Source organism: Pelodiscus sinensis, chromosome 2 (assembly GCF_052426305.1).
Source record: "Pelodiscus sinensis isolate ZL-2025 chromosome 2, ASM5242630v1, whole genome shotgun sequence".
NCBI lineage: Eukaryota > Metazoa > Chordata > Testudines > Trionychidae > Pelodiscus > Pelodiscus sinensis.
Window position 1 is genome coordinate 233,994,053 of NC_143053.1, and position 20,722 is coordinate 234,014,774.

Consider the following 20,722-nt stretch of genomic DNA (forward strand, 5'->3'; position numbering starts at 1 on the left):
CGTAGTCAGAGAGTTGTTGTTAACGGTTCTAAATCCTGCTGGAAAGGGATAACAAGTGGAGTTCCTCAAGGGTCTGTTTTGGGACCCGTACTATTCAATATCTTCATCAATGATGTAGATATTGGGATAGAGAGTACTCTTATTAAGTTTGCAGATGATACCAAACTGGGTGGGGTTGCGACTTCTTTGGAGGATAGGGACATAATTCAAAATGACCTTAGCAAGTTAGAGAAATGGTCAGAGGTAAACAGGATGAGGTTTAATAAAGAGAAATGCAAAGTGCTCCACTTAGGAAGGAACAATCAGTTCCATACATACAAGATGGGAAGCGACTGTCTAGGAAGGAGCATGGCGGAAAGGGATCTAGGGGTCATAGTGGACCACAAGTTGAATATGAGTCAACAGTGTGATGCTGTTGCAAAAAAAGCAAATATGATTCTAGGTTGTATCAACAGGTGTGTTGTAAGCAAAACTCGTGAAGTCATTCTGCCGCTCTACTCTGCACTAGTTAGGCCTCAGCTGGAGTACTGTGTCCAGTTCTGGGCGCCACATTTCAAGAAAGATGTGGAGAAATTGGAAAGGGTACAGAGAAGAGCGACAAGAATGATTAAAGGTCTAGAGAACATGACCTATGAAGCCAGGCTTCATGAACTGGGCTTGTTTAGTTTGGAAAAAAGAAGATTAAGGGGGGACATGATAGCGGTTTTCAAATATCTAAAAGGGTGTCACAAGGAGGAAGGCGAAAATTTGTTCCTCTTGGTTTCTGAGGACAGGACAAGGAGTCCAGCAGGGGAGGTTTAGATTGGACATTAGGAAAAAATTCCTAACTGTCAGGGTGGTCAAATATTGAATAAATTGCCAAGGGAGGTGGTGGAATCTCCCTCTCTGGAGATATTTAAGAACAGGTTAGACAGACATCTGTCAGGGATGGTGTAGGTGGAGCTTGGTCCTGCCTTGAGGGCGGGGGGCTGGACTTGACCTCTCGAGGTCCCTTCCAGTCCTATTATTCTATGATTCTATGATTCTATGTACTTTTCACCTAGACTCTAGGGCTTCACAGATTGTGCTCAGTATTTATAGACACAGACTTTTTAATTGTGCACTTCTGATCTACAGGAATCATTTTGTTCATGACCCCAGGCTAATCCACATAGGTATTTCCTGTGCAAACAACTGTTTACTACAAATGTAATGATTTTATTCTTTAACAAAACACAAGGAAGTCCTAACAGGAGGCATTAGCATTCCAACACACTATGAATACAGATCAATATAAGAAGTGAAATGCAATACTGAGTTAAAACTCTATCCCTTAGAAATAGATCAGCACTAAGGTTCCCTGTAAAATGTGCACTCATGCAGGCACGCAGCCCTTTTCTGAGCCCGGCGCAGAGGTTCAGAGCTCCCCATGCAGTTGATAGACCTGGTAAGCAGGGGGTGGGGAGGACTGTCCTCTTGAAGGAGCAGAAGCAGCAGCAACTGTTGCTGCTGCCTGCTATAAATGGAGAAGCTTGCTCCAGCCTCCACTTCAGGGCTGGGCAAAAGATGATCTGTAGGCTGGATCTGGCCCGCGAGAGTCTCAGCAGGCTCCCTGCCTGCACCGCAACCACCAAGCACTCTGGAAAACCAGCTGCAAGGTCACATGTGTTCCCTCCAGACTCTCTCTGAATACGGAGAGCCTGGAGGGAAGGGAGACAGATTTCTTATGCTTCTCCCACCCCCAGTAGCTTCCATTGGCCAATAGCAGCTGCCTTTTCGCAGGACTGGAAGAATGTGAAGTGCCCCTCCTCCGTCATCCCCTGGGTTTACAGCATTCAGTGCAGAGTAATAAACATAGCTCCTGCAGTTCCCCTGAGCATGTACAGGAACTGGAAGGCAGGGACCCTGGATAAGGAACCTGCTTGGTTGCTGGCTGGGAGCCAGATAAGGTCTCCCAGCCAGAGCCTCTTTCTGGCACCCCAGCTCCTCCCTTTCTCCCCCAATCCTCAGCACTCCTCCTATCCCATGTAGGGCTGCCAGATGTTTTAATCAAAAATCCCAAACATGGCAGGAAAAAATTGGTGGAGAAAAAAAAACAACAAAAAAAATCAGGGGACCAACCAAAGTTGTTGAGCACTCCTCCCCTCCAGATGCACCAGGGGAAGAATGTCCCCGCTGGCCTTCCGTCCAAGAAAAACAGGAAATACTGGACATTTTACATGTCCAGTTTTTTTTTCTTTTGTTTGTTTTGTATTTTATTTTATTTTTACCAGACACGGGCCACGAATATCGGACTGTCCAGGTGAAAACTGGACACCTGGCAACCCTAAACCCAAACCTTCTACACCTCTGCCCATACACCTTCCCAGACATTGCATCCCCTCCTGGAATGGCCAATGGAAACTACTGGGGGCAGGGGCAACATGAGAAGCCTGTCTCCCTTCCCTCCAGGTTCTCAACATTTAGAGATTCTAATCCACTATCTCAGGCCACACCCCAAATCCATGAACCTCTTCCTGCACTTCTCCCAGGCCACAACCCTCTCCCAGACCCTGCACTTCCTCCTCCTACACTCCTCCTGTGGCTCAGAATCCTCTCCTGCACTCATACTCCTCCCAGACTCGGCACCTCCAATCTCCTGTCCCAGGTGACAACCCAAACCCCTGCACCTCTATCCCAGGTCACACTCCCCTCCTAGACCCTGTACCCCAATCCGTTGCCCCAGGTCATGATCCCCCCCACTTCACCCAAACTGCCTCCCAGATCCCACACACCAATCCCTTACCTCAAGCTCTCTTCTGCACCCAACCACCACCCCAGTCCCCCACACCTCCTCTATTAATATAATGGAATAGTGTGGCCCTCGACCACTTACGAATTCTCGGAATGGCTCCCCATCAGAAATTATTGCCTACTGCTGTGTTAAAGGCTCATGGTAAGAAAGAAAAATATTCTTTTAACAGAATTTTTGTGAGTGTTGAATATATCTAAAAATCTGATCTTAATGATTTTTTTTAAATCCAGTGTTTCTAATTAATACATGGTAAACTGTATTGCATTATGGCCAGATCTTTGCTATCTGGTAGAGTTCTGGCTCTTATGAGTTAGAAGTAGCAAGAACTAGGTGTGATGCTAGCTGTTCTGTATGATGAAACCTTATTTGCAAGATCTTTGAAACATGCCTGTTAGAAGGGATAATGATATATGTACTCCAAGGTCTCAAAGTGGTAGCCATGTTACTCTGTAACTAAAAGAAACTTTAAACAACAATGGTCTTGTATTTTAGACTAATAAAAATATATAAATAGTATCATGAGCTTTCATGTGCAAAACCCATTTCTTCAGCCAAGTGTAGTGTTCATTTTCTTTTTATTTGATTTCATATTAAATAATCACAAGTATTGTTCCTTGTCAATTATCCCTTGTTTTAATATATTTTCTTCCACATCTATAGACTATTTAAAATATATATTTACATTATGGTTTTTGTTTGTACTGGTGGGTGCACATCCATACACTACCTCAATATTGGTGTTGCACATAAGAAATTTCAATTTGCCCAAAAGAAAATTCAACCTGCCCAAGGATAGAAAATCTTAGAGGAAACACTGATAAGTACTCAAGCAAATACCAACCTAAATAGTTCAAGTCATATGATTCAGTCTAGTCCATTTTTAAAATATATTTTTACATTCATATTCTTTTAACAAAACATCCTGGAAACCATCAACCAGGATATTCAAGAAAGAATACAGTTTGAAAAACAAAATTTAGAATTAAAAAATCTCTGAACTATTATGCCAATACTGCAAATATCCAGTCACTATCAGTTACAAATGAACTCTCAAAAGAAATGTTTCCAGCATACATTGCATTGAATGTCATTAACAGATCCAGATCTTTTCATCACTCAAGACAGTATTTATTTATCATACTTTGTTAGAGACTGAATAGTTGGTAGCCTTCAATTTTCACATCAATTGCAGAAAAAAATCCCCATTTTCTATATAGACTAGAATTGAAATTGACTTAGAATATCTAAACTGTCAACAAATTCTTTTACGAAAAGGTTTGCTTTACAGAGATTATAAAGTAGGTGTCATCCTTGACACTTGCATTCTATATTCACACAGCAGATCTGGAAAAGAAATGTTAAGGAACGTCAGAAAGGGTCTTTTAAGACTCAGCTGTCATGCTATGCACCTCTTTTTGCTTGCTTTGCAGTCAGATATTGTGTTGTAGATGTCAGAGGTTCTCTATTTAAACTCACTGACAAGCAAAGGAAGAATACTGAGAGAATATATTATCAGCTACTATGGACTTGTCTTTGGTAACAGGTCAGTCAGACACTTATTTCTGTATGTGTTAGAAACAGAAAACCTGATTATACTCAAATTAAAAAACGTACACTATACGCACAGATTTATAAGTTCAAGATTTACTTCGGAAAAATCAAGTGGTAAGACTATTTAGATCCAAATCACTGTTTCCTGTCAGAATGACAAACTAGAAAGCCACATAAGATAATGTTAATCTCTTATTTTATATCCATCTTTCACAATTACACCAGTACCTTCTGTATGTCATTTAAAAAAAGGCATAGTTTACTATCCACTTACTGTAACTGCATTCCTTAAATCACTACCGGATTATGTGAGGTTGTTTAGTTAGAAATGAGAAATTTGCCACATTAAACCACACACATATGCACCAATTAAATCTCAGTTATAAATAACTATAATGCCTGATGTTTTCAGAAGCAAGCAATGAAACATCGTTATGTTAAGGTCTATTTTCCACAAAACAACTGATTACAATTGTCAAGACGGGGAGAGAAAAGAAGGAAAAGACACAAGACTATGAAAAGGAAGGGAAGAGTAGAATTGGAGGAGGCATTATTTTCTTCATCCAATAAGCACAGAACTATTTTCATGTCAGGCATTTTGTTGGCTTTATTATTTTCCCATTCATGCCCACATTTGCTTTTAATTAGAAAGTAGGAATTGATAAAGAAGAAAATTATTTCAATGAGAATTATAAAAATAAAAGCCCTGGGTAATTTATAGCACGATAATATTTGCTCTATGACTAATTTCTTTTCAAAATGGATGCTTATGTGTGTCCTCAGCAGTGAACAGAAATCTGAACCAGGATCAGAGCAATCTGATCAAGACAGGATCCAGGAAAGCTGGTGGGTCATGAACAGGATTTCCAAGCATAATGGAAGAGGATTGCGTCCTCTGTCACAAATGAGTTTACTACTACCCATTCCCTGTATACTTCAGTTAGGCTCTTACTGGATCCTTGACTGTACATAACTGTAAGAAGGTCTACAGTTAGTCAGCAAGAGATAGAAAAATGAATGATGGGTCATTGCTGCTATCAGCATTTTGAAAACAGTTTGCTGCAATCAAGCTTGAATACCGTAATGTGCTAGATGCATTGCAGCCTTTGACAGCCTCCTGAAAATTCCAAACAGTTCAGAACAGTTCAGCCAATCTTTTTCAGTAGTGCACGTGACCAAAGGCACAAACCCTATGCATCATGCTCCCAACTTGGTACTAATCCTGCTCCAGGTGCAGTTCAAGATGGCCGTGACAATCTGCAAAGCCTGAAATGTCCTGTGCTATGAGAGACGAACTCTCTGGTGCTTCTGACAAGAACACCATTGTAAGAGAGTAGGGATAGAGAAAGTTCTTGTCTGACAACTCCCAATCATTGTGAGTTGGTCTCTCTTAATTGTCTACCAAAGCCCTGGCTTGGCATGCTTTACCCTTTTTGCTATAAGACATTATTATTCAGTCAGGCTTATTGGCTCTTTTTAAAAATTTGTTGGATGTTTTAGGTCATATCGCCCTTTTTTAAAATGCTGTGAAGGTTGAGATAGTTTTTAGCTATTTTGCTTTGTGTGTCTTCAAATACTATTGTAATGCATCAGGCACATCTTCTATATATGTATCGCTTAAAAGATCGGGAGATGGTTGTTGAAAACTGGGGGAAGGGAGGGAGGAAGAGTAGTCTTCTGGCACCTTAGAGACTAACAAAAGCTTTCATAGGCAAAACCCACTTCATCAGATGAAGAGCAAATAATAAAGTTTGCACATACGGAGATTAATTATGAAATTTCTGAAGGGTCTGACATTTTAACTGAAACATATAAATAAGGGTTTATTTAACCCTATACATTCAAAAATGCTAATTTAAAATTGGTCTCCAAACCTTCTGCAAGTAAAAATACCTATAATTTGCTTTGGATCTCTTCTCAGACACTATGATAAGGAAAGCTAAATGAAAAACAAGGTGTAGGCAGCTCAATCAGGAAGCTATGTAACAGACAATAGTAATCTGTGTATGTTATTTTCCCAAATGCCCCGTCAGAGGTCTCAGATGGCTAATGTGGTTGAAATGTGTAATTCAAAGCTACAAATAATATATTTATGAATCTGGACATGTTCAGTGCACTCTGGAAACGGCTGTGTAAAAAGGACAACACTATATCTGATTTCAGCTAAACAAGGTTTCAAACTAAATTATCTATTTCCTCTTGCAGAACTGGATGAAACAACACTGTAAGGCTCCTGGTAATCATTTTAAATGTAATTGTAGGATTAGATTCTAATGGTAATATGGGGATATTGCATTTGCATTGGCTTTCCAATGTTACAGTTTACCCATCTGTGCTCTACAACAGCAGACAGATGAGATGAAGGCCTGGCATTGTATGGTTGGAGCTCTTTACGTTCTCATAAACACTCTAGGCCCAGTCTTAAAATTGTGTCCACAATCCTGCTAATACTGATATTCCTTAAACAGATGGTGTTTTCCCATTGACTTCAATGGACTTATCACCATGCTTAAAGTTGTAGAGGTGTGTGTTCACTTGATTGGGGTCTTAGTTTGGACATTGGCAATTAATTTACAAGCTAACATCCTTACCTACAGCCACTTCATGAACAGCCTCCAAAAGCATTACACACTCCTCACTGTCTGCCGCCTTCCCCTCCTCCCCCCCCCCCCCCCCCCCGCTCTCATACATACTATTCACCTACATTTTTGGCCCACTCCAAATTCCTTTCATTCCTATAAATGCTGATCCCTATTTGATGCCTGGGAAGAAGCACCAATGCAATAAATGGGTCTTCTCAGCAGCTATACTTAACTATAGTAAAACTGCATGAGTAATACTATGACCATAACCTGTAACACAGGAGCTAAAAAAAACCTTATTGCTTTATACTCCAAGTGCAGGGCAAACATTGCTTACCTCACTTTCGTAACTGAAAGAACACTGGACATTAGGGATGAAAATTCATATGCAATTTTCCTTTTCCAGTCTTCTCCCCAGAAGGAATTACACACAGCAGAAGCTAATCTACATTGCTTAATGTATACTGAAGGCATTCAGATCCATGGTGATGAACTTGTACAGAATACAACAGCATATGCTGGAACCTGATTTTGCACTGAGATTTTTTTAGTTCATTTCTCGTTACTGAAGTGAAATCCTCCAAAAACAGCCAAAAAGCAAAACTTGTAGGCTTTTTTTGTTTAATCTAACTGGTTGTTGTGAACACACTTTTAAAAGAAAAATATTTGGACAAGCAATAAAACTTTTATAATCTTATGATGCAAACATGTGATGTCTTCTAGGTGTTTCCTAATAGTGAAACAAAAAAAGCCAGCAAAAAAACATCTGAATTTAGGAAAAGCTGTATTTCCAGCTTGTAAACCAAGCCTCAGAAGCAGATTCTTCAATATTTCACACAATTTACCATGGGAACAAAGGTCAACTTTTTGCAGAACATCGTTCCAAGAGTATATTTGAAATAGAAGTTTAGTGTACAGGAATAATTTTCAATTAAATCACCTTTTCAGTTGTACAATGTACTCATACTAGTTCCTTATCCATCCCAACATACATATAATACAGAAACACACACGAGTGACCATTGCAATATCCAGGCCTGATCAGTGGGAAATCAGTGGGAGTTCATTTTAATCTTGACAAGGTCATTCTGAGTTATAGCCAAATTTCTTTCTTCTTTTCCATCAAAGTGGAAAAAATAATATAACTGTTTAAAAGCTTTGTTTATTACTCTAAACTTGCTATAAAGGATCTTAAGGACAATTTTTGGAAATAACGATTCTGTGCTGAAGAGGGAGAAATGTAACCTCTAGTGGGAGTCCGCATTTTAAGCTACAATTTAATGATGATCCAAGTAACAAATCCTCAGATTTTAATTGAGGGAAAGTAGCCTTATTTTTGTGCATTATGTAGGCGCCAGTTTATGAGCTGTCATTTTGCATATAGGCAATAAAAAGCCCCTTGGCTAAATACAGACACTGAAATAAAGTGTCAGTTACAGTAATTCCATCCCATAAGTGTTCTTGCCCATACAATGTAACGATGAAAGATTATCTTAAGATAAGTTAAGTGCATTGAAAAGAAGCAAAAGAGGGAGGAATGAAAGAAAAGAGATGGAAAATACAAAGAAAATAATAATGCTGTGTAATAATGCTGTAAGGCACCAAAACACCTAACTATATTTTAATGATAGCTTAAATATTAAATGTTATTGGCATCATGTGTTTCTATGTACTGTATGTGTGTTCTTTCACCACTTATCAAACTATCAATTGCATCACATATGTAGATATACAAGGCATTGAGCAGGCAAAAGTGACAACTGTTCCTTACCAAATGTTACAATGTTCATCACTCAGAAATGTGGAGACTGAATTAATAAAGCAAATCTAAGCGCTCTATGAGCATGAGAGATAATGATGACTTACTTACATAAACACAAAAAGACAATCCTTTCAGGAGAGTCAAATTATTATTGTTGTCTAAATTAAAGATGTCCTTGTGAAGTACTTAATGTATATGATACAGTTAAATTCATTTTATATTTAGTTGTTGATGTCATATAAAAATTTCTATTAGTAATACTTTCCTCTTCTACAGTTTACATTTGGAGATCTCTGAGTGATGCAGAAACATAAAATCTTTATGAATCTCTATAACAAGAGTGGGGATCCTCAGGCACGCCTACTTGCCCTCTGCAATGTTAGAGCACACAAAATCTTCTCACTTGTATGCAGCCCCCAACTGATTTTTCTGTGGATCAGTGGCCTCCACCCCAAAAAAGTTTCCCCACCTCTGCTCTATAAATTTTGCAAGTTTCAACATATGAAAGGATAGGGTTGCCAGGTGTCCGGTATTGGCCCGCACAGTCCGGTATTTGCGGCCTCTGTCCAGTAAAAAAACCTAGAAAATACTGGACATGTTTTTCTCAGACGAAAGCCCACTTGGGACATTCTTCCCCTGCTGCATCTGGTGGGGATGGGGGGAGAAAGGGGATTTAAAGGCGCAGCGACTTTTTTCTTGTGCAGTTTTTTTCCCTCAACAACTTTGGTTCTCCCTCATCTTTTTTGTTCAATAAGCTTGGTCCTTTTTTTTTTTTTTTTTTCCCCCTCAACCAATTTTCCCTCCGCCATGTTTGCTATTTTTTGTGAAAGTATCTGGCAACCCTGGTATCATATGATATGAGCAAGTGGTCTACCAATGTTTTACCTTGTGGGATTGAGCCACTAATCTTACAGAATCCCTACAAAATGGGTATTTGTACCATCATTTTACGGAGGAGGAAACTCAAGAACAAGGGTGTTGAATTTTATAGAAGTTGACCCATATCTTATAAAATTCTGTTATTTGAGGGAAATCATTATTTTATTCCCCATTCCACACAAGTTTGTTGCTGAAAGTAATTTAACATCAGAAAAAAAGAATCACAAAACTAAGGTTGTATAAAGAGTTACTGACACTAAAGGAACATATCCCACAGTATTTTAAATTTCTTGTATGAATAACATGTGTGTCCCCTACATTCTTGGGCACCGGCAGATTGAGAAGTATGGGCTGTAGCACCAATTCATCTCAACAGGGTCGGTAGGTGCTTGCCATCTCTGAAAATAAGATGTCATAGTTTAAGACTGGCAGAGCTGAGGACAGAACCTGAGTTAACTGATTTTCTACTTCTCATTCCTGAACTACAAGGCCTTACTTCCTCCTAATACAAATACTAATTTTCATTGGTGAACAGCTCTGCAGAAACAAGTGCAACTTTTAAACAATCTGACCTTACTATTTAGTTTTCTATTAAAAATTACAAGCTAACAAATCCTACAGTATAATTCAGAGACACCCAACTGTCCAGTTACAGCCAGAACCTACCTTTAATTATTTTTTCACAGAATCAGAAATGTAACGAACACTAATATTTGACTGAGCTTAACTGATGATCTGTGTCTTTCCCAGGTGAATTATAATTAACGAACCATTAAAATAATACTAGTAACTCTTCTTCCAATTAAATATAAATAATAAACTTTTGTACACACCTAAAAGACAGACATTAATATCCCTTTGTCATAGAATTTCATTTACTCTTGCTACTGAGAATAAAGATTTTCTTACTGTCTCCCCCAACCACTTACAGGAAAGACTACTAAAACTAAACTTAAAACTCTCTCTCTCACTCTGATGAAATCTTTTATGAGCTATATCTAGGCAGAGATAGCAGGTGGGATCTTCCTCTCTACTCTGGCCCCTTTACAACCTAGAAGGGCTAGAGTGGTATAAAGCAGCTCTCAGACGCCAGATTCCAGTTGGGAGAGAATTCTCTCAGCATACAAACTGAAGTGGACCACCATCCTTGCTGTCAGATGGTATTGTTGCCCCTTAGGCAGACTCAGACAGGGGGATCACAAGTTATGACTAGGGCCCATCCAGCTCCCAGAGTAGCCCAGGATCAGGAGGTTACCAACATAGCCTGATGCTGTTTTAGCTCTTCCTCCCTCCGACTGAAAATTTTTTCACTTTCCCCAAACAGCTTAACACAGAATCACAAAAGTTCATAAAACAAGTGCTTTAAAGATATGTTCAAATTCTTTGTATCTGGAAGCTTGTAGTGAGATAAATATTTGCACACGGGCTAGCACAATAGGGTCTGGTTCCTAACTGGGACCTTTGAGCATTACTATAATATAACAAATGAAATTCAATTATTTTATATAGTCTCATAATCGGTAATTGCATAGCACCTACCTGAACATGTCTCCTAAGCCTTTGAGCATTCCTTTCTTTGCCTTAATTTTATCCTTCTCTTTATCACGGTCTTTCTTCTTGTCCTTTCCCGCTTTTTTCCTGTCCCCTTTATCTTGGCTTCCATTCATCTGTCTCTCCAATGAGTGGGATGGCTGGTCACTTGCTGTGGACACAGATTCTCTGCCTGATCTTGAACTTTCCTCTGTGTCTTCCTCCACTGAAAGAGTAAGAAAAGAATACTGGTGCAATAAGAACAAACCAATAAAGGTGGTTTTCAGCATACTGTGGGACATGTTTTGGAATAATACATGTGCATAACAGCTAAATCACTATGTGATATAACACTATAACCCTTGATTATTCATTCTATGGGTTCTCCATCTATGTTCTTCATGTCTATTGTTCCCCTGTAAATTCTTAAGGGAAGGGAATCAGTTTGTATATTCTGTGGGCCACCCAGAACATTGTGGAATAGCAGCACTGCTGGCTAGCCAATAGTGCTGCTAACTGGCTACTTTGAGTTGGTGTTTAGGTTTTACAGTGAGGAGAGCTTTACATATGCTTAATATAAAGAGCAAGATTAGTGTTATGTAGTTCGTAACTTTTTAGTAAAACTCATCAAAATATACAAGTCATTTATATTACATCAATTTGTAGCACACCCCTCTGCCTGCTACCCTTAATTGCTCATTTCAAACCCTTCATGCATAATACATTAACTCCCAATTGCTCAACATTTCAAGTGGCAGCCTCCAACATCCGTTCTCTGTTTACCAATTTGTCTTAACTTATATTTAGCGCAGACACACTGCTTCTTTACCTAGACCTGAAAAGCTCTGAGGTAACTCAAAAAGATATACCTTCCACCAACAAAAGGTGGCACAATAAAAGATATTACCTCATCTACCTTGTCCCTCTCATATCACAGGACTAACATGACTACAACATTGAAAAAAAAAGTCATTTAGGACTTTTTTTATTTGATTGTCAATACAACCCTTTAATCCTTTGTTTTTCAGAAGCAAACTACCACAGTGAATTTGATGAAATAACTCATCTCTTTAGCAATTTATTTTAAAAACATGTTGCAGTTTTACTTTCACAGAAGTTCCAGTGGTTGACATGAAAACTCTAGAAATGCAGGTTATGTCAACCTAGAACAACTAAAACCTTCCAAGTGAGCATTATGAGCTGTTTCAGGCCTGGACCCACAAAGAGACAATGTATAATTTGAAACACATATTCCTGAAAATCTGAAGAGAAAAGTGACAAAAATATAGGAGCATCCAGATTTCAAAAACTGAAGTGCCAGATGAATATGAACAGTGTGTTGTTCTTTGGTAGGGCCACAAACCATGGACTTAACCATTTGACTCAGGCAAGCCTTGTTCTCTAAGCCAGTGTTTCCCAAATGGTACTCCACGGAACTCCAGGGTTCCACAAAGTGAAAGTAAGGGTCTGTGAGAACCCAATCACTCCCTTCTCCCCCTCTTAAAGAGACAGAGAGGAGCCGGCTCCTTCTCTGGTACCCTGCTAGCTCTCAGATACCTCCTCTCCCCCGCCCTTTTTTTTCCTCGACAAATTTTTCCCCTGGCTGTAGGGGTTCCTCGAAATTCTTCCGAGTTTAAAAGGGTTCCGTGGCCAAATAAAATTGGGAAGCACTGCTCTAAGTATTCCAGATCCCCTAGAATACCCTATCAACCCAACAGCCTTTGACAAATATATTCAAAAGAAATTATTTCAGATTGGGCAAATATGAGTATAGACATATATTTCTAAACCACAACTATTATAATTTCCAATCTCAAGCAAATGATCACAGGATCTAACTGCATCATGCTATTTGCTCTTCTATTGAATATGACTGGAATTCGGCAGCTAATCTTCATTACAGTAGCTACTGCTCTGGTGCTGCAGCTGTATCGCTGTAGTCCCATAGTGCAGACACATCTTTCATGGATAGAAGAGGGTTATCAGCTGATGAAGGTAATCCACCTCTCTGAGAGGCAATATCGAGGCCAGTGGAAGAATTCTTCTATCAACCTAGCTGCATCTACATAGGGATCAGGTTAAGTTCACTACACAGCACAGGTTGTGAAAAATGTCATAGTCCTGAGCAATGTAGTTAGGGTCACGTAAGTTTTAAGAGCATACCAAGCCTGACAAATTTTCCATTTCAAGTGCACTTCCAATATTCTGGCAATTGTAACTAGGGGCATATCTAGACTACAAAAAATGAGGAGTACAGGATCTTTCAAAAAAGGGTTTTTTCCCCCCGAAAGAACCTGTCTAGATGGCCACTGTACTTTCGAAAAGCCCTTTTTCGAAAGAACGTGTGGGTGCCATTATGCAAATGAGGTGTGGGAAATTTAACTCCTGGCTTCATTTGCCATTTCAATCTGTCTAATTTACATCCATCTTTTGAAAGAGGGATGTAGTCTAGACATGCCCTAAGAAGATAAGGCTGAAACCTTCTCAAATGTGTCCACATTACTAGTATTAGTGCTTTTGAGTTCACGGCATTTACTACCAGAACTGGATAATAGGGATGTATGTAATGATTATTAAAAGTTCAGATCTGGACACTGAGGGCCACATTTTAAAACAGTCTCTAATTTAGTGTATGCAAATTGGCACCTAGAATCCATTATTGGTACAAAAAAATAGGATTGACATTTAACTATCTGATTGTGCCTGTAAATGAATGTAAGCACTAAAAAAATAAATAAAAAAAACTGGTACACACACAGGTCACATATTTGTTTACTTAACTTCACTAGGATTTTAAAGATGAATGGATTTTGACCTATAGCTGTTCATATTCAAAATAATCACATACTAAATTAATCCCAAGAATGTATCAAGGGTACTGTATTATGCTGAGTTGCTAAACAACTTGTCATAACAATGAATTTCCCTTTACTATTTATTTTTCATATTCTACAGAGATAATATTGCTTCCTTTCCATAGCTGTTCTTCAATAAATTTTCTTCTATCAAGCTTCCACAGTAGTTTGCTTGCAATTAACTTCTTAGACTGCTCCACAGCCTCTTCTACCCAATGAACTAGGATTAATTTTCCCCAGTGACACACTAGAATAAGCAGATTTCCAGATTTTTAAAAAGTCATAACATGAAGAAAGTCATTTTGTGCAGCATAGTGATTCTACAATTAAGATATACACAATTACTAGTGTTTACAACAGATGCAAATGTCCAATTAAAATTCAAGTCCACTCTACAAATGAAACAACTGATTTTTGTTATGTTGCAATAATGATATTAGGTGGCTGGAAAATATATGAGAGATTTCCCCTACCTTCACCACCACCTATTTCGATCACTGAAGGCAAAAATTAACTTGGGATATGCTTCTAGCATCAATTCAAGCTGAAGACCTAAATCATCCTTCACAAACCACACCGTATTAAAGAAAACTACAAAAAGGTATTGTGAAGCTATTTCCCTAATTAGGCCATAAAATGGAAAAGATACACAAGAGAAATTGAAGCTATTTAATGTGAAACGGTTTCATAACTGAGCTCCTAGACCACTCATTGTGATATTTAATATGACTGTAGGTCCTAGCAATTAAGACTCAACAAAGATTAGAAAGCTTTGCCAATTTCTCCAGATTCAAATGATTTGTTCTCAGACAACACACCAGAGATAGACATTTTGTTTCTAGTCAGCTATTCCAAGTATTAAAAAACAAGTGCAATGATTCTTATAATCTAAACACCCACAACATTCTGTTATTATCTGATTATAGGCATTATAATCCATAAGTATCCTCCTCAAAACTCTTAAAATGTATTCACAGAATTAGACATTTCCAGATGGTATTCATACTATTCTAACAGTTTGAATAACATTGTTTCAGGGAGAACAATTATTTTTAAAAGGCCTTTATCACATATAGTATCTCCATATTTTTAGAGCTCTTTCATAAGACGATCAAATGTTAGGAGTCCTTTATAAAGGCAGTTCAGTACTGCAGGTTGAACTTCCTAAATCCAGAACTCTCAGGTCCAACAACATCCATGGTACAGTAGGACCAAGGATGTTGCTGGACCAGAGAGTCCCGGCCCCTAGGAGTGTGAGCCGGTAAGGAAGTCCTGGACCCCAGGAGTGTCAGCAGCAGGAAGCCTCACCATCAGGACCAGTAAGCCCGAACCCCTGGGTGCCCTAGCCAGGCAGGAAAGCTGGGCAGCTACTGGGGAGCCTCATTCCCAGGGATCCTTAGCCAGGCGTAGGAGCAGCGGGGCAGTCGGAGAACCCAGTCCCCAGGAAGCCCCGAATGGGTGTTATCGTAGTGGGGCAGCTGAGAAGCTCAGTCCTTGGGGACCCCAGCTGGGAAGAGCAGGAGCAGGGCTGCGGAGCTCCGTCCCTGGAGAACTCCAACCAGCTGGCAGAATGCTGGAGCCCAAGCTTTGTAGCAGCTGGGCTGGAGCCCAGTGACAGTGGCGCTGGAGCAAAGTCAGCTGGAGGGAGGGGAAGTGTCTGGGAAGGATGGTGGCAGGGGACCTCCCCAGGGTGGGCAAATTTCCTCCTTTGGGCAGGTGAGGTCCTGAGGGTGTGGAACAGTACAGGTACCCAACCTGTACTGTCTTGCCAACCCATACGACTGAAAGGAAGAAATATTCCTACTTTTAAAACATCTGGCAAAGAAACAGAAAAACTGCAAGCAAGACAAATGAATAAAATCTCAGGGGCAGCAGCAAATTGACCACCACCATATTGAATCTCGACTGGATTTTAAAAGACAAATCAGCATTTTTAATTCTAAAAAGTTATAAAATAATTAAACCTGATTTTAAAAGCCATATAGTTGTAGAAGAAACACTAGTTGTTTGCATTCCAGATTGCTAAATGGACCGAAATCTATTCAGGAGTGTCCTAAACTGTGCCCACCTGAAGAGGTCATTTAGCAATATATATGGAACTTGAGGCTATAGACCATTTGAATAAAATGGAGCACATTGCAGATGCTCTCTGCTTTAATATGTACGCATGGCTCTCAGAGACAAAGTTCCCAGTAAATGACATTGATTCTGCTCTCTTCTCAGTGTGGTATGGCTGGCCAGGATTTGTAGATTTCACTGTACTACTTGTGAATACACAATACTTTTAATACTGGTGAAGCTCTACCAATATGGTTAAGATGCATTTTCCTTATTGATCATTCTGCATGGTTTGGGCCCAATGCTACACGAACATGAGAAAAAGCCAGATCAATCAGTGCAAGACTCCTCAAATGGGATAGAAGAGATTGGGAGGGGTTGGGTAAGTTTATGGCAGGCAAACATCTACTGGATCTTTCCAAAAGATATACCATTGGCCATGCATCTTCACTATAATCCCAATGAAGTCAAGTAAATAGATTCAAAATGTTTTACAGAAAACTAGAATGTTTATGAACACATACAGAATGTTCAGTTATAACCCCTTTGTTATGCCCTTTTTTAATTAAATGAGGTTGAACCATTTGAAACTTAATTCCCATTGAGCATGTGGTGTCTGATGTCTGACAACAGGAAATAACTGTCAGTTGGCTTGCACCAAACAAAGCCATTTAGAAAAACATGGCCTCATGCCCCAAAAGACCCTAGACATCTACTTTGGAAGAATGATCAAGATCGTTTTACACACTCTCTCATTCTCACTCAGCCATTGGTTAACAATAGACTGACAGCTATGAGCCACAAGATTAGCATTTAGACTCATTGCTGCATGAAATTGCTAGACACAGGGCTGAGGGTATGCAGAATTAATTATATCTGTAGTTATTTTGGAGAGTACTGACTCTGGCAAAATGATCTTAGTTTAAATCATAGAATATTTTTAGGAACAGAGCAAGGAAAATAAGTGATCTTGCATAATTGCAGGACCAAATTATTTTAATTAAGCATAGACTCTCTCAAACTGAAAACAAATACAGAAAGTTAGGGCAGACGGTAAATGTTCACTTTCCAAACTTTTACTTAGTATTCAACCTAACACTTTATTATTTCATTCTAACCCTAAACTGTCTTCATTCAAAAGCCTTTTCTAACCAGAATTAGGTTGATTTAAAAACAAATCTTCTGAAGTTTGACAAGCAAAAGTAATATAAGAAGAAGATTAAAATTTCAATAATTTTAATACAACTTCCAATTGAGGTAATTTACCATTCATACTATTTGCATTCACAATCGACTGCCATTTTATCAGCCTGTTCTTACATAGTTCAATAATGATAAGGTTAGCTTTGAAGTTCTTTTATATTAATGACACATTCTCCATGTGTTGGGTCACATTTGGGGTTAAAGAATTGGAAATGTAAATTAATGCCCATTAGGGTGGGTAATAGCTGATCATTAACTTCAGAATTTTATTAGATCTGCCAGCCTTACTCATTCTAATTAAAGAATAGTGGTAATTTTTTTCCCCAACACATCATTAATGTATTCTTCCATACAGATATTTTTCTACTTGAATTCAACTTTTTTCTTTTGGTTAAACTTTTTAATTAAACAAATAGAAATATAGTTTTATAGAAACTTTTCACATTACATAATTAAAACAAATATGCTCATTTTAATCTCATTTTCTTGCTCTACAAAGAAAGAAATGTAACTTCAGAATGTTGCATTCTGTGAACAAACAAGCAAGCCACAAGCACTTTTAAAGCATACTTTAACAATCTAGAGAAGTCTAAATTATACTTTATGTTAAAAGACTTAAAATTATATTTTGTTTTCTATTTGATCCTGTTAATTGTTCTGAATCTGTTTTTAAACTTACAAAGGAAATAGCAATAATGTTCTTAACATATAGCAATACGATACTTACAGGTCTCCATGCCTTCATCGTCGTCATCTGCAACAGGTTTATCATATGATTTGTCAATTGCAGCTCTGAAGCTTTCATTGCAACCTCGTCCTCGGATTATTCGTGGCCGTGGACGATGGAAAGGAATGTCACCATTCAAAGTCACTTCAGCAACAGCTGTCTGTAGACTTTCTAATGAACTGGATTTCTTCAGTCCTAATGAAGGACCCACGTCTCTTGTTGGGGAACCTTAGTGGTTAAAAAAAAATTGTAATCAGGATTAGTACAGAGAACTGTATACTTGATTCTCCACATTTATAGTGAAAGTCTATGGGAATATACTTAACATTATTCACATCATCTCTAATCTGTAGGGATTTCTGTCTAGATCTGTGGATTTTTGAACAATGAATGAGTACGTCATGTCTTAGTCAATGACTCTAACAAGGTTACCAATGTCTAACATCACTGCTATTTTATTATCATTCACATGGTTAAAATAATTCTCAAGCTTTAAAAAACAATTTAGGTTTTAAGAACATCAGTGATACAAATCTATTTGGCATCCAATTATAATGGATGTGTGGGAAGGGTTGGTTTTCATTTTGTGGGAGAGGGAGGGTATGCTTTTTGGGCGTAACATATTTTATGTAAATCATTGGGATTGATGCAGAGTAAGAAAATGTTATTGATAGAAATTTATCTTATATTTTCAGTATAACAAAGAGAAAATATCTTGCATTATAATTTGAAGTGGCTTTTGCACTGAGTTTTAAAGCTTTCCATCAAAATATTATAGTACCCTAATTTTATAATGAAATTCATCTGAATAATCTAAGTAGACCTAATAGGACACGTTTACATATTCATTAACAAGGTCTGAAGTAGAGATCCAGTTATTTAGGTAATATGTAAAAAAAAAAAAAAAAAAAAAACACTGAAAAAGACCCACAATTCCGGGACGTACAAGTTTGAGAAGGGTGGTGAGCCCTGGAACTGTCTGAGACCATCTCCTACCAGTAAAACTTGAATCTTTTTAAGAATGCATATAAGAAATATGAAAAAGGACTGACTTTTCCACTTCTCTTCCCAGATTGCCTTCTATGCTTATGGATACAGATGCCTGGCCTTTTATAATGCAGCAACCACACCTATGATCCAAATCATCTCACAAAGTGGCATCAATGTTCAAAACAGCAGAGTCAGACTAGACAAGCCTTCACTGAGACTTTCACCAAGGGCAAAAGTGACAGGGCTGAACAGGAACAAATTTTGTCAGACGTTCAGAAGCTCCACCAAGAACATATGGGAGAGGTGGTCTATATAGACAGAAGGGCAGAAGGATAAGGGAGAAATAATGAAATAGAATGGAAGGCCATTTTGTATATACAAAGGGTTTGCTGATATGGGTAGACTAATAAGTGGGACAGTCTCTAGTTTTATTATTTGGTGATGAAATAATAGAAAAGACAACAAAAGGCTTGACTGAGAGCTCATACAATGGGGATTACAGAATCATGAGATGGAAGTACTACTGTACATTTATTGGTGGTCTGACCAGCATACCAATAAAGGTTCCACATGATCACACTCCCAGTGCTTTATTTGGGAGATCATTATACAGGCTAATAGTTATCATTATAAAAAAAAATCCTTAGCCTTTCACTGTTAGTATGAGGAACAAAGTAGTCGTCATTTTATGATATTAAATAATTCCACTTTCTCATTACTGTTTACACACTTCCAACTTTTCTCATTATTATCATATCCACATTTAGTCGTTGCTTTGTCAAACTATATGTACATAACTTTTTTCAACTTCATAAATAAAATGCTGTAATTCTCTCCCTGCCAACCCTTTTCACTGTTTTTCTCCGATCTTTCTCCCATTTTTGATTATCTTTCAGGTAATAAGATGCATGTAACTGAATACATTTTTCTAATAATATAATGATATATCTAGCTTCTATTCAGAGCTTTTTATTTACAAATCTCAAAATTGCTTAACAAAGCAGACCCATAGCTCCATTTTATGGAATGAGATCATGAGAGACAAAGGGCAAAGTGGCTTGCCTTTGGTCATTCAACAGGTCAATAGTAGAGCCAGAAATAGAATCCATCTCTCCTGAATCCTAGTCCAGGGTGCTAGCCACCAGGACAGCTTTCTCCCCACAAGCACATATTATTCATATCAGAGCCATGAAGAATGATATTTTCATAAAAAATTTATATTAGAAAGGGCCCCAATCTGAATGTACACCCCACTGTACTAGATAACATTAAAAGAAAAGTACACAACTGCCAGCCCAGCTTCCTAAGACTAACATAAGGGAAGTAAATGTCTTAAATTTGAATTAAATATATTTAAATTAGAAATTGTAAAACCACTGATGCCCAGCATAAGCTAATGCAGCATTTCCCAGTCAGTGTACCCTAGGGATGTGCAAACAACTTGTGATGCAGAAAAATGGCAATGCAAATTTTCCCTGTGCTACTCTTTAACATGGCAGAGTTAAAGAGGGGTGGCAGTTGGTTTCATTTTCCTAGAAGGGGGCTCAGCTCTCAAAACTTTGAGAAACCAGGAGCTAAACTCAGCGGCCTGAAGCCAAGTAAACTTAAACAGCAGCAGTATTTTTTTTCACAGCTGCCTTCCTGACTTTATGAAATAGCAAAAAAATTCCCTCGCCCTCTTGGCCAAATTTGGTTCACACACAGGTCCACAAAGATTAAAAAAACACTGCAGTTTGGATGCAGGCATTGAGAAGAAACAAGCCTCTGCAGATTCACTTGGAAGCTTAAATTTGTTGAACTCACACCTAGAAG

The 20,722-nt window shown here is 38.4% G+C and overlaps 1 protein-coding gene across 13 annotated transcripts in view; it reads right to left on the reverse strand.

Annotated features, from left to right (window-relative positions):
- The window catches only part of PARD3 (par-3 family cell polarity regulator), a 683,059-nt gene that overhangs the window by 190,155 nt on the left and 472,182 nt on the right, over positions 1-20,722 (reverse strand). For all 13 annotated transcript variants that reach the window (XM_075922689.2, XM_075922683.2, XM_075922685.2 and 10 more), the window contains 2 exons: positions 17,921-18,148; positions 11,087-11,303 (listed from right to left, as the gene is read on the reverse strand). In XM_075922689.2, coding sequence (XP_075778804.2) covers positions 11,087-11,303; positions 17,921-18,148 — 445 coding nt within the window. The remainder of the gene's footprint in view (positions 1-11,086; positions 11,304-17,920; positions 18,149-20,722) is intronic.